Here is a 14,621-nt window from a genome sequence, read left to right on the forward strand (position 1 = left end):
TCAATCTGCGCATGCGTAGTTCTGGAGTAGGTGCGAGAAAGTGACTATAGCTCGGCAGAGAAAGTGCAGATTGACTTGGGATTGGTCTCTCCGTGTTCAGGAGACTCATGCGTATAAAAGTCTATTGGATCATGTCTCCAGCACCCCACAGCCGTAGCTACAACCACTTAATGTCAAGGCTCTCATCCACATTCATTCATTTTCACCCCTCCGCTCTGCGTGATTTTTTTTCGTAGCCACAGTTTGCGAAGACGCTCTCTGATTGGCTTGCCCGCGTAGGGCGAAGACCCTCTCTGATTGGTTTAGCTCCGAAGGGCTCTTCCGCCTTGTACATAATATATTCTCTGCTTCGAATTGGTTATGCTTTGGCCCTCTTTCGAAGTGGGTTATGCTTAGAGTTTATCTTTAGAGCAGGGCGATGGACCACCAGCCCTAATTCCAAACAGTGTTGCGTTCGTCATATCAACACTGGTTGCACGCACGCTAATGACGCCACATGCACGCGCGCTCCAGGGTGTGCTCCTGCGCATGCGCATAAATGTTCCCTCGCTTAAGCACAGACTAAAGACAATGCCTAATTGCCTCTATGAATGGAATGTAACACATTTCATTCACAAGTTCTGTGTGAATGTATCTGAGAACGTATTTAACACACCTGACGACCGGCGCTATTGATATGCAAAGTAGCCCAGGTGGGTACTTATAGCGAGTTGGCGAGTGCAGCGCATTCCTGTGTGCACGTGCGTGCCGTGCACATCTGTGCGTGTGCGTGCACGGCACGCGCTTCTGCTCACAAAACTTTGGCTGCACTGCGTGGAACCCCATCCCATGAAGAACGCGGCATCACTGATTCCAAACTCTAAGCATAACCCACTTCGAAAGAGGGCCAAAGCATAACCAGTTCGAAGCAGATAATATATTATGTACAAGGCGGAAGAGCCCTTCGGAGCTAAACCAATCAGAGAGGGTCTTCGCTGTACGCGGGCTAGCCAATCAGAGAGCGTCTTCTCAAACTGCGGCTACGAAAAAAAATCACTCCGCCGCTCTGCTTCTATACTTTAAGCAACTGGCTTGTCCTTCCGTGTTCCCGTTTTGCGCTCTGATTGGCCACGCACGTTTCTGGTCATGTGACATGTGCGCCAATTGTGGGACGGCAAGTTTTTGGACGGTTAAGCTTAGGCGCTCTTTCGAAGTTGGTTAAGGTTAGAGTTTGTCTTAGAGCATGGCGATAGAACGCCTGCCCTGATTCCAAACTCTAACCTTAACCAACTGCGAAAGAGTCGCCTAAGCTAAGCCTTAACCAGTGATAAACTAGGCGTTGGGTAGTTTGCAGGCTGTTAGACCCGGAAATAGGTGCAGAACTTGCCGTCCCACGATTGGCGCACACGTCACATGACCAGAAACGTTCGTGGCCAATCAGAGCGCAAAACGGGAACGCGGAAGGACAAGCCACTTGCTTAAAGTATAGACGCCTCCGCTCTCTCCTCCATGCGCTCAATGTAACGCGGAAGTGCAGTAGTCTCTCACGTGTTAAGGTAATTTGTCCTCTTTCGCCTTCCGTACAATAACATTTAGCTTAATGGTGCTGCTGCGCAAGGACAAGAAAGAAATAACCGATAGCAATCATTGAGGCACAGCACAGCCAGGTTTGTGCTAAAGCTACATTTCATTTTTTTTGCTTTTACTTTGTATCTGTTAAAACAGGTGGGCGGTAATGGAAAGTTACCCAACAGCACGGAAACGTTAGCTTGCTTGGTTTGTTTAAAGTTGCTAATAACGCTGAGACTAGTTCCAGTAACCATGTAGAAACCGTGGAGCTTTTTATCACCACAGCTAACGTTAGGTTAACGTTTAAATGGCCTGGATCGCGCAACTCAATGCATGCATTAAAATAACGTGAGCATAGCGTTAGCAGGGTAACATTAGCTCGGACCATAACAATGTGCATTAAAGGGGAATGCCACCCGTTTTAAGCAGGGTAACGTTTAGCTTCGACCACAACAAATGTGCTTGCCAACAAGAAACTATAACTAAGGAATGCCACTCGTTTTAAGAGTTCACATAATTATGTTGCCCCAGGACAGTTCATTCAGTATTTGTGAACACGTATGAATGAATGAATGAAAACTTTATTTAACAGATTGCAGAATGGGTACAATACAGTACGGCTCAATACATACAATTGTTAAGGGGATGCAGACCTGAGAAAGGCGTTTGTCTTGTTTCCATCAGGGTCCCATCAGGGTCCCGTACCACTTGGACACGATCGAATCTGTGATGTAACTGGGTTGTACAATGTCAATGTGTGCCTGCTCCATAGACAATGAATGGGGTTCTGACTGTATGCGGCCATTGTGATGTATGTCTTGTGTTATGAAATAACTTGACAGGACGACCAGATTTAGTGTAACAACGACTCCATCATTTACTGTCTCCTCTCCAGCTCCATATGCATACAGAATACCGTCTCACGTCCAACATCCGGGTTACTCCGAGTCCCAGTACGGGTAACAGCATAGCTCAATATACTACATATCCCTTCTTAAGTTCCACGTTCTTCACAATTAACCTTTATTATCTTTTTTGTCTTAACAAGGTGTCAACAACTGAATGATCACAGAACATAGTGAGAAATAGTTCTTGGAAAGAAAATAATAAAACTAAGCATTGTGGGCCTATATGGCACATAAACAACCAAAGGCGCCTCGTGCATTTAAACAAAACAAACTGTAGTTACAGTGCAACATAAATCAGCAGAGTCCACTTTTTGTTTAACCTACTCTAAACCTTGTTGGAGTTTTGACCAGTCTGCCTGATCTAGTGCGAAAAGGTTGTGCGATAAGAGTCAGTAGTGTCACTGTTTCCCTGTGGAGTGTGCGCTGGGGTCTGTGCGTGTGAACTGTCCTGATCAATAAATCTTGGGTTGTCACAGTTCATATCCCCATTCACATCTTGCTCCTTAGCAGCAGATGGAAACTCTCTCTCAGCAGTCTCCCTGAGATGTCTCCTGTTTCTTCTGAACATCCTTCCTTCAGTGTACGTACCACATAGGAACGTTGTTGTTCGTGCTCCCTCAGAACTACAGCTGGCTTCCAAGTATCTCCAGACTGCATACTCACATTCTCTCCAGCACGCAGCACATGTAGGTGTTTAGCGTGGCGATCATAGTAGCGCTTTTGTTTAGCTTGCTTTTCTTTCAACTTGTCGTGAACATTGAGTACACCTTCAGGGGTGAGCAGTGAGGTGGACGCTGGCAGTTTTGTCTTCAACCGACGCCCCATCAGCATGGGCAGGTGAGAGGCCCACACCATCTAGTGGTGTATTTCTGTATTCCAAAAGCGCTATGTAAGGGTCACCAGACTTTTTGAGCATCCTTTTAACAGTTTGCACAGCTTTTTCTGCCTGTCCATTTGACTGAGCATAGTGTGGACTTGAGGTGACATGACTGAACTCCCAGCTCTCTGCAAAGCTCTTGAATTCTTCACTGGCGTACTGAGGGGCATTGTCACTCACTGACCAGAATATCTGGAATCCTGTGCCTGGCAAATATGGACTTCATGGCAGTTATAACACCCTTACTGGTGGTGTCGGTCAGCCTCATTATCTCTGTGTACTTTGAGAAGTAGTTGACACATAGCAGTAGGGCTGTCTTAAATGCTTCGAACGTTCGATTCGATGGCACAAGCTTCGAACATTAAAAAAAAATCGAAGTTAAAAAAAAAAAAAAATGTAAATTTTTTTTTTTTCAATTTTTTTTTTTTACTTCGATTTGTGTGTGTGTGTGTGAACTACCCATCCCAGTTAGGACAGCCGAATCCCGTCCAATCTTTCGCCGTCGACTAAAGACTCACTTCTTCAACCATTATCTGAAATGATAAAAAAAAAAAAAAAAAATCTAACCGTGACTAACCTTACTGTCATGCACGTGTCCTAATAAACTAACCTACACTGTAACACGCAACACTTTTATGAACATTGTTACTCAGCTGATAGAGTTGTACCCTTCTTGCTGTCTTGTCGTACAGAACTTGTAAGTCGCTTTGGATAAAAGCGTCAGCTAAATGACTAAATGTAAGTGTGTGTGTGTGTGTGTGTAGGTGTGTGTAGGTGTGTGTGTGTGTGTGTGTGTGTGTGTGTGCGCGCACCTTGTAGAATTCCACACATAAGAAAGAAAGATACTGGGATGAATAAACAAAATAGGAAATAAAATGTAGAAATGCATGCAATACATAAATAAATATGAATCTCCATATATGAAATATAACATTTAGATAAGGTGCTACTGAGATGTTTTGGTGAGTTCTTTGTTTTTTTGTGGAAGTTGCCCTTCTTAAAAATGCATGAACATTCACTGATAATTGGTCTGTAGTGGAGTCTACAAGGTCTACATTGCCGGACCATGTAGAATCCGGACCTTGTAGACTGACATAATTCTGTGCATAGTTTAGTCTACACAGGCCATATTTCAAATAATCAAAATCTTACTTCATTCATCTTAAACATTCTTGATTTGGGGGATTGGTAGTTCCCATGAAATCTGAAGTTGTTCAAACGACAACAGCGATCCACCTTGAATTAAATCACACAGCCGAGTGAAACCTTGTTGGATGCGTCAGTCACGAAAGGGGCTACTTAATTAATTAATCCAACCCACTTTATTTATAGAGCACATTTAAAAACAACAACGTTTACGAAAGTGCTGTACAAGTCCCACAACATAAGATAAAAAAAAATAAATTTTTTTTTTTTTTTTTTTTCCCGAAGCTTCGAATTAAAATCGAAGCTCGGCCCCGAAGCTTCGATTGCCAAAAAAAGCTTAGATAGCAAATATTCTGAGCCCTTGCTGTGAAACATGTCGGTGCCAACCTTCTCCCATGGTCTATTATTTGGCAGTGGATGTGAGCAGCGTTTCCGTTAGCCGGTAATTACCGGTTTTTGACCGGCAAAATCTGTTGAAGTCCGACATATTTAATCTCTCCGGTCATAATGTCCGGTGAAAATAATTCCCTCTAAACACAATTTGATTATTTGAATTGTATTAAAATAGGCTAAAATTAAATAGCCTATGCGATGAACGAAACAAACAATCATTACATTTGTTTCATCGTTGCTTCACCAAACAGCCGGTCTAATAATGACATCCTGTTGTCAGCGTGAGCTGGCTGCTGATATATTTGCGAGAAGCATCCATCTGCCGGCCGGCAGGGTGCAGTACTCCAATTCAGCCATTGGCAATTCAGCTGTTGGGTGGGGGCGCTGCTGAGCGGTTTCCAGACCGGACCTAAAAACACTGCTGCTTCATGCTTCACGTAAATATATCAGCAGCCAGCTCGCGCTGACAACAGGATGTCATTATTAGACCGGCTGCTTGGTGAAGCAACGATGAAACAAATGATTGTTTTGTTCATCGCATAGGCTATTTAATTTTAGCCTATTTTAATACAATTCAAATAATCAAATTGTGTTTAGAGGGAATTATTTTCACAGGACATTATGACCAGCACCACCTCGTTGGGAGGTGGAGATATACATCACGCAAACCCATGATAATGTTGCCGTCTCTCTCTGCCAAATTTCTCAGTTCTTCGCTTGATATAATTAATACAAATGTCCAATATAACGGAATTCGTTAGCTCATAAAAATGTGATTATAACAGACTGCTGTTTATTAAGGTCGGGCAGACTGCCCACCGACACCTCAAGTCGGCAGCAGCACGAAGTCTCGAGGGACTTATTTTATTTGGAATATATTAATGACTGTATATACGCAAAAGTAGCCTAGTTTTAAGTTAAAATATTATAAATGCCTTGATGATGTCATTCTTTATATAGGCATATCAATTGTTTTTAAGCTCAATAAACTCTGACCGGAATTTATCCCATTTGTCCGGTAGATTGAAATCTACCGGACACTCAGACCTGCAAAAAAAAATTCTAACGGAAACCCTGGATGTGAGATCAGTGGCTCTTTTTGATTGCTGCTCCTGTGCTCATTGCAGACAGCACACTGTGCTACAACTAGTTCAATTTGTGCAGACATGCCTGGCCAATAAAGAACATCTCTGGTCCTTTCTTTACATTTGACCACTCCCAAGTGTGACTTGTGTATCTTGTCAAGCATCTGTGGTCTCAGAACTGTGGTACAATGAGTTTCTCTGATTTGAACAGTAGACCAAAACTGATCTCCTCTCTGAATGTCCAAAATGGCTGCACCTTATCTGACACAGCAGACTTGTCCTTAGGCCATCCGTGCATTGTCATATTCTTTAGTTCCTGCAGTACTGGGTCTTGTGCAGTTGCATTCCTGAACATCTCCTGCTTTTCCTCTGATATGGGCAACTGTGGTGTGATCCAGTTCACATGCAGTTCCTCTTCCAGAAGATCCTCTTTCTGCTCACGTAGATAAGCACGGCTCAATGCATCTGCAATGTGAAGCTCCTTTCCTGGCTTGTATGATACTGCAATGTTGTACTTTTGAAGCCGCAGCAGCATTTTTTGCAGTCTCTGGGGAGCCTGATGCAGTGGCTTCTTGAAAATGCTTTCTAGAGGCTTGTGATCGCTTTCGACCTTGACCTCTCTGCCATATAGATATTGATGGAACTTCTCACATCCATACACTATGGCTAGCAGCTCTTTCTCGATCTGCGCGTACCTGCATTGACGATCTGTGAGCGCCCTTGAGCCGTATGCCACAGGTCGTTCATCCTGCAGTATCACAGCCCCGGTGCCCTCCGAGCTGGCATCCACAGACAGCGTCACAGCCTTGTTGACATCATAGTATTTCAGAGTGAGAGCTCCTGTGATCAGCTGCTTCAGCTTTTCAAAGCTCTGAGCCTCTGACGTTGAGGCTCCTCCCAGTGCCATTCTGTTTCTCCCTGCAACAGCGTCCTTAGAGGTGCAGAGATTTCAGACAGATTAGGAATGAATTTAGCTATATATTGAATCATTCCCATGAACCTCATTAATGCTGGCTTGTCAGCAGGTGGAGGTATTTGTACAATGGCTCTTATCTTCTCATCATCAGGCTTTAGCCCATCTGCGCTGAGTGTATGGCCAATGTACTTGACCTGTCATCCTGAACTTGCACTTGCTTCTATTGAATCTCAGGCTGTTCTCATCTGTTCTCTGCAGCATCTTCACCAGTCTCTGATCATGTTGCTCTAAAGTGTCCCCCCACACCAGAAGATCATCAATGATGTTGACCACACCATCTAACCCCTCAATCATCTGGGTCACAGCTCTCTGGAACACCTCGCTCGCTGACGAGATGCCAAAGGGAAGCCTCTTGAAACGGTACCTCCCAAATGGGTGTGTTAAACGTGCACAGCTTGGAGCTCTCTTCATCCAGTTTTATTTGATAAAATCCTTGGTTTGCATCTAACACAGAAAAATATTTTGCATTTGGCATGCGTGACACCACTTCCTCCACTGTGAGGAGTGGATGGATAGTGTTCTCTTCGTATTGCTGTGTTCAGATCTTTAGGATCCATACAAATCCTTATCTTCTTGGGCGTGACTACTGTCACCATGCTGTTCACCCACTGTGTTGGCTCAGATTGCCTTGTAATTACATCTGACTGCTCCATTTTGTGAAGCTGTTCAATAACTCTGTCCCTCAGAGCAACTGGTATCCTCCTAGGTGCGTGTATCACTGGCCTTATTTCAGGGTCTATCTTGATGCTGTGATCACCTGGTAAGCAGCCAAGTCCAGAGAAGAGATGCTCAGTCTTTCTGCATTTTGTCTTCTTTCTCCATGCTATATAGCCTTTTGACCATTTTCAGCTTTGTGCTGGTTTCTCTTCCTAGAATCGCTGGAGCATCTTTCTCTATAATTTCAAAGTCAATCCTGTGTGTTTTACCCTTGTACAGACATGTGACTGATGTTTTGCCCAAGGGCTTCATCTTGTGGCCTGAATAGGTCACCAACTTGCACTTGGATGCATGCATCTTGTCGTGAACATGTAACGTGTGAAACGTTTTGGCTGACATGACGTTACAGTCAGCTCCTGTGTCAATTCGAAATGTGATCCCTTTCTTGTTTATTAGCAGCTCTTCAGACCATCTGTCTTGGTCCCTTTTTTCCTTTTCAATCGCATTAATGCTTCTCATCTCTACTGTTCCAACGGACATTTCCTCTGTCTCACTGTCACTGTCCTCCTGATTCTGTTCCACAACATGCATTTTCTTATTTTTGAGTTGACTGTTTGCACGATACGTTTTTGCAAAGTGATTTTTATTTTTTTTATCCACTTTTTCTCCCATTTTCTATATTTTCTCCCATCCCAATTTCGTATCATCCAATTCAACCCTCCCCTGTCACGAACGCTGTTTCTTGCCTCCCACAAGCCGGCTGCAATGTGGACTAAGTCATACATAGCACAAGTCCCCTCCGGTACTTGAGGTAACAGCAGTCGCATCTTTTCACCTGCGCAGCTCGATCTCTCAGTGGCGAGGAGTAACGCGTGGGAGGCTCACGCTGCCACCGACACTTCCTGATTCTACTGCGCAGGCGCACCAACCGACCTGTAGGAGTCGCTGTCCACAACGCCCGATCCCCACCCATCAGTTTCCCACCCCCTAATACGGCCAATGTGTATTAGTATGAACGACCAGCTAAACTGAAAGCAATGTGGAGTGCTGGGCTCGAACAGCGAGCCCAGCGTCTCCGCATTCGTGGCGAGCGCCTTGCCCACTACGCCACGTAGCCGCCCCGCAAAGTGATTTTTCTTATCACATTTCCTGCATGTCTGTCCATAGGCTGGGCACTTCCCTTGGTCATGCTTGTATCCACATCGGTCACAGTCCACCTTCCTTTCACTACTCATTGGGCTTTCTTTTGTAAAGTTTCCTCCTTTTCTGTATGCCCTTGCTGTGCTAACTTTGTGCACTTCAACTTCCTCGTGTAACGCGGCAACGCCTTCATCTGGGTGAATGTTATTTCACTGGCACGGCACAGATCAAGAGCTTTTTCTAACGTGAGATCAGCCTCTCTGAGTAATCTGGCTCTTACTTGATCGTCACGTATCCCACAGACAATTCTGTCACGTATCAATGAGTTGTCTAGGTTGCCAAATTCACAGTCTCTTGCTTTATTTTTCAGATCTGTGAGATATGCATCTATCGTTTCTGACGGAACTTGTGCACGGGTGAAAAACATGTGTAAACATGTAACAGCATAGCTCAATACACTACAGCCATAACATGTTTGTGTGAGCTCGTATACCCAAATGAGGTTTGTTCTAGCATTGCTAAAAGGTCTGAACCAGAATTAAAACCTAATTTGGGTGTAAGGGCTCACAGATACATTTGATGGCCTCATAAATGTGTGAATTACGCAGGCCAAAAACAGCAGGTCGTTCTCAATAGGTTACACAAGTTTGGTAAAAGTTTAACCTTGCCTTTTCAACAGTATTTTAATGCCACGTTCATGTTGCCTCTGTTTTTATTTGCCTCAGAAATTTGACTGAGACATATGTTGTGTAAGAGAGATCTAAGCAGATTGAAAAATCACGAGTGTTTTGTGTGTTAGGATGAAGAGAAGGCGGTCTCCGTCTCCCGAGAGAGAAAGTGGACAAGTTATAAGGGTCTGCAGATCTGAGGTGAGTAGTGTTCAATTACAAAAAGCGTCAATACAAAGTACCATAAATGGACACTGGGACAGGAGGGAAGAGGGTTACAACAATCAATAATAGATAATGACATTGAGGGTACAATAAGTTTGAGTGGGGAAGATGAATGTTTTTTATAAAAATGTTTTAATGCAGTACATTTTATTGTTAGATTTGCACTGTGCAATACTCCAATTCAGCCATTGGCAATTCAGCCGTTGGGTGGGGGGGGGGGGGGGGCGCTGTTGAGCGGGCCTGTGACCAGACCTGAAAGCGCTCCTGGCTCTGCGGCTCTGCAGCTGCATGCTATTCGCAAATCCACTGCTGCAGCCGTCCTCCCGCTGCAGCCGTCGTTATCATAACACTACACACATATCATAATGTTTACAGCAAACTGTAGTTGATCACCAGGTATGTTTTATTAACGTTGAATAATTCATATAAGAAAAACGATAGGGATATCTCTTACCTTTCTCCACTGGTTAAAAATGCCAGGAACTGAAATTGAAACTTGCTGTGTGCCGCGGTGATATGTGTTTATTATGAAATGACAATTGCGTGTTGAGTCGACACGCCCACTGCGCGAAGCCTCCTAAATAACTTCTTCCAGTTTGCACATATCTATTATCTATGACTAATTCTATCTATTTTTAGGGGCAAATGCGATTGAAATAGTCGCGCTGTGGTTACATGACGTCATTGCTATTTTAGAGTTGCTCTACCGGTTACACGGTATAGTCAAAATCCATACCGTAGAGCAAATTCATACCGTTTATACCGTATACCGTTTATACCGTCCACCCCTACCTCCACGTCAAGAAAGACAGACAGGCATTCTCTGCGACAAACCCTAACCTTAACCAACTCCGAAATAATGCTTAACCCTAACCTTAACCAACTCTGAAAGAATGCCTAACCTTAACCGTAACCTTAACCAACTCCAAAAGAATATTGCCATGCTCTAAGACAAACTCTAACCTTAACTAACTCCGAAACAGCGCCTAAACTTAACCCTTCTAACCATAACCAACTCCGAAACAATGCCTAACCTTAACCCTAACCTTAACCAACTCCGAAACAATGCCTAAACTTAACATGCCTACCGGCGATAGAATGCATGTTTAAAAAAAAAAAAATTAAGGGAATCGAACTTGTCACCAACGCACCGCAGGATCCACAGCACGGCGGCGTACCAGTTTAGCTAAGCGTCGATGGAAAAAGAGCGGGGATTACGTAGGGCTGGGCAATATGACGATATTATATAAATATCGGGTACAGTTCATTAACGATACACTTTTTTAACGTATCGTGGATATCGTGATGTTTTTTTTTTGATTGTGTCGCGTCAATCTGGTCCACCCCGTTCAAACTTTTGAACAACGCCGCTCCCACACACACACTACTGCATCAAAGTTAGTACTTATGATTAACAAAGGCATTCGTTTTGTGGCATCAACATTATATAGTTACACGTTATATAGTTACACATCAGCGTATTTACCCAAACATAGCAACGTCCGATGACGACATAGATAGCAAGCGTTACTGTTCATATCTCAGTCCGTGCCGAGTTGTGCGTGCCCATTCTGCGGTCTGTTAATAAAGTTTTCAATCAGACAGATGTATGGAAAGGCTTTTATTATAACATTTGTTGCAGTAAAATCATTATGCCTCGTTGTCATGCTGCGGTGCGCTAGTAATCACTCGTCGGCTGCGGTGAGCTGTTGTTGTTGTCGTTGAGCTGAGCTCTCGTTAAAATCAATGGAGGGCATTCAGGAATGTAAAAAAAGAATAGCGCTGCTTGCCGATTGGTGCTAAGAACAGCAGGGTGGGTACAAGCGGTGTGACGTAATTGGCAGACTCGACTGTCAATCAAAATTATTCTGTTGCCGGCTGAATGATTGAATGAATGAACGTTATTAACGATTGCAGAATGGGTACAATACAGTACAGCTCAATACAACAACAGTGGACTGACTGGAGGATGAAGACCAGAAAAAGACTTTCGGCTTTTTTACACAAGGGTCCTCCATTTTCAATTCATCAAAACATTTAGAGACATACAAATATACAGTAGTTTCATAAAAATGCTAAAATCCTATTGATTGATTGATTTAAAACTTTATTAACATATTGCAGAATGGGTACAGTACAGCTCAATACATACAATTAAGGGGATGCAGACCAGAGAAAGACTTTCGTCTTGTTTACATCAGGGTCCCCCATTTTCAATTCATCATATTTCATATCTAAATCATATAATATCTCATTGCTAAATATATGCAATATATAATCTAATAATCCAATAATCTAAATCTAATATATAATATAAAAATGCTAAATGCATGGGTAATTTTATTTTGTCTTTAATGTTAGCTTGCAAACTCAAATACTGTCTTGGTAAGCCTCATAATGAATTGTTTGGGGAAAAAAAGAAAAACATCGTGATGCGTATCGTGTATCGCCGAAAGGTCAGAAAATATCGTGATATCATATTTAGGCCATATCGCCCAGCCCTAGGATTACGGCTACATAATGCCGCAAGCTCTGCCGCTCCGCGGACAGGTCCATAAATATTTGGACATCAATACACAACATAAATATTTGGACATAAGTTAAACAGCAGACTCCCAATTATTTTATGCCACCTCTCAGATGTTGAGGAGTAGTAGCAGTTAGCATGTTAGTAAGTATGTAAGGCTATATTTGTATAACACCATTCCCAGCACGAATGCACAGAGTGCTTCACAAGTTTAAAAACAAAAAAGAAAATTAAAGATGTTGCTAACAACAAACTACTGGTAGCTACAGAGTTGCCATGAGATTTGTGACAGTTAATGAGAGAACCAGCTGTGACAAGCCAGACCATTTCCGCTTCTGCACTGGCAGGTGAGTGAAACAAAAGGCTGATCAGTAGTGCACAGACTTCAGCACGACAGAAGGTGGACAGCTCTCCTAATTTGGGCAGCTGGTGCATGTTTGCATGTCTGCATGTCGGTTAGAGAGAGAGAGGGGGGGGGGGGGTGAGAGGTGTTTATGGACAGATATATCTAGTTATACTGTGTGTGTGTTTGATCCTACAGATACAGAGTATGGTCCATGCGGAGGTTCTGAGTGCTGTGAAACAGACGGAGGCAAAGATGGAGCGCCTGCTGGAAAAGGTCCAGCAGCTGGAGCGTGAACCCAAATATGACGTCACCATCCACAAATTAATGGTGTGTCTGAGAGGGTTGTCTTGAGAGGTGTGTCTGGGAGGAGTGTCTGAGTGATCTGTCTGAGGCCCTGGTTACACTTACAACGTTTCATTTTCAAATTATTTCGTTTGCATGTTAAAGTTAAAAGGCAACGCCGTTTTGGCAGGCATTTTCGTTTTCCTAGCGGCAACGCTCAAAGGGGGTTTTCATTTTCAAAACTCCCTTGCTTGCAACAGTGCCATGTAAACTGCGCAAGCCAGATACGGAGCCGTTTACGCCCCATGCACAGTAGACACTGACGCATGGTGATCGAGTGTTCGTTCGGACGTCTGCAAGGCGCGCTTTGCGGCGCTCCGGAGAGATATGAACTTTACACACACTCGCGACCGAGGCGCTCACACACGTGCTGTGCTCTCTCTATCTGTCTGAAGTGGAGCAGGGCTCTGCTGTGCTTTACACACACTCCCGACCGAGGCGCACACACATGCTCACACTCGCTGTGCTCTCTCTATCTGTCTGAAGCGGAGCAGGGCTCTGCTGTGCTTTACACACACTCCCGACCGAGGCGCACACACATGCTCACACTCGCTGTGCTCTCTCTATCTGTCTGAAGCGGAGCAGGGCTCTGCTGTGCTTTACACACACTCCCGACCGAGGCGCACACACATGCTCACACTCGGCTGTGCTCTCTCCATTTGTCTGAAGTGGAGCGGGGCTCTGCTGTGCTTTTCACACACTCCCGACTGAGGCGCTCACACACGCGCTGTGCTCTCTCTATCTGTCTGAAGCGGAGCGGGGCTCTGCTGTGCTTTTCACACACACCCGACCGAGGCGCACACACATGCTCACACACGCGCTGTGCTCTCTATCTGTCTGAAGTGGAGCGGGGCTCTGCTGTGCTTTTCACACACTCCCGACCGAGGCGCACACACAAATACCTCCCGCGCATACAGGAAACAAACTGTGTCTAACTTGCCTGCCAATACACAACGTTCTGAAAAGTGAAATGAAACGTTGTTGTTTTTCCTTTCATGTAACCGCAGCCTGAGAGATGTGTCTCAGAGGTGTGACTGAGTGGTCTGTCTGAGAGGTGTGACTGAGTGGTCTGTCGGAGAGGTGTGTCTGAGAGGTATGACTGAGTGGTCTGTCTGAGAGGTGTGTCTGGGAGGTGTGTCTGGGAGAAGTGTCTGAGTGGTCTGTCTGAGGCGGTGGTTACACCTTTCGTTTCATTTTCGTTTCATTGTCAGATGAGTTTCGCCGCAACGTGGCAGCCTCGAGTCACACTTTCGTTTTTTGTCACCTGAGCACACTGATGTAGTACACTGCCAAAGCAGTAGGTGGCAGTAGGTGGCAAACATGAAGACAATTTCAACCAATCAGAACTTGAATGTGCCTGCAAAGCAAATGTCAACAAGGCGGGCGCCTATGGGCGCCACCATCTTTTGCCTATTTACCCAGTGCAGCACTTCTTTTTCAGCAAAGTCTAATAAAAGTGCAATAAACAAAACGGATACATTCACTGTGTGTTCTGCCTGTCATTTGTTGATGAAACAAAACTAACATCAACACAAGTGACCACCAAGAGCGGATAGTTTAGTCTAAAAAAAGATCGGTAGCTACATTGTTAGCTGCATGCTAACGTCAATGGAATATGCCATTCTAACAGTATAGCATTGTGGCTAGAAGCTAACGTTAGCTCACGCTAGTTAGCCAGCACCAAACTGATGATATCGGGAGCTATCAGTAGTTAACATTAGAGACAACGCTGTGTGTATTAAACAAAGGTGAATAGATGACTGGGCCATTTCGCTTAATGCTT

General features: G+C 44.3%; 1 protein-coding gene across 4 annotated transcripts in view; it reads left to right on the plus strand.

Annotated features, from left to right (window-relative positions):
- The first annotated feature begins 1,593 nt into the window (after positions 1–1,593).
- The window catches only part of LOC311239987 (uncharacterized protein), a 49,933-nt gene continuing 36,905 nt past the window's right edge, over positions 1,594–14,621 (plus strand). For all 4 annotated transcript variants that reach the window (XM_084328458.1, XM_084328459.1, XM_084328460.1 and 1 more), the window contains exons 1-3: positions 1,594–1,646; positions 9,530–9,599; positions 12,692–12,823. In XM_084328458.1, coding sequence (XP_084184584.1) covers positions 9,531–9,599; positions 12,692–12,823 — 201 coding nt within the window. In that variant the 5' untranslated portion in view covers positions 1,594–1,646; position 9,530. The remainder of the gene's footprint in view (positions 1,647–9,529; positions 9,600–12,691; positions 12,824–14,621) is intronic.

The sequence above is a fragment of the Notolepis coatsorum genome (assembly GCF_963971535.1).
Source record: "Notolepis coatsorum genome assembly, chromosome: 14".
Classification (NCBI taxonomy): Eukaryota; Metazoa; Chordata; class Actinopteri; order Aulopiformes; family Paralepididae; genus Notolepis; species Notolepis coatsorum.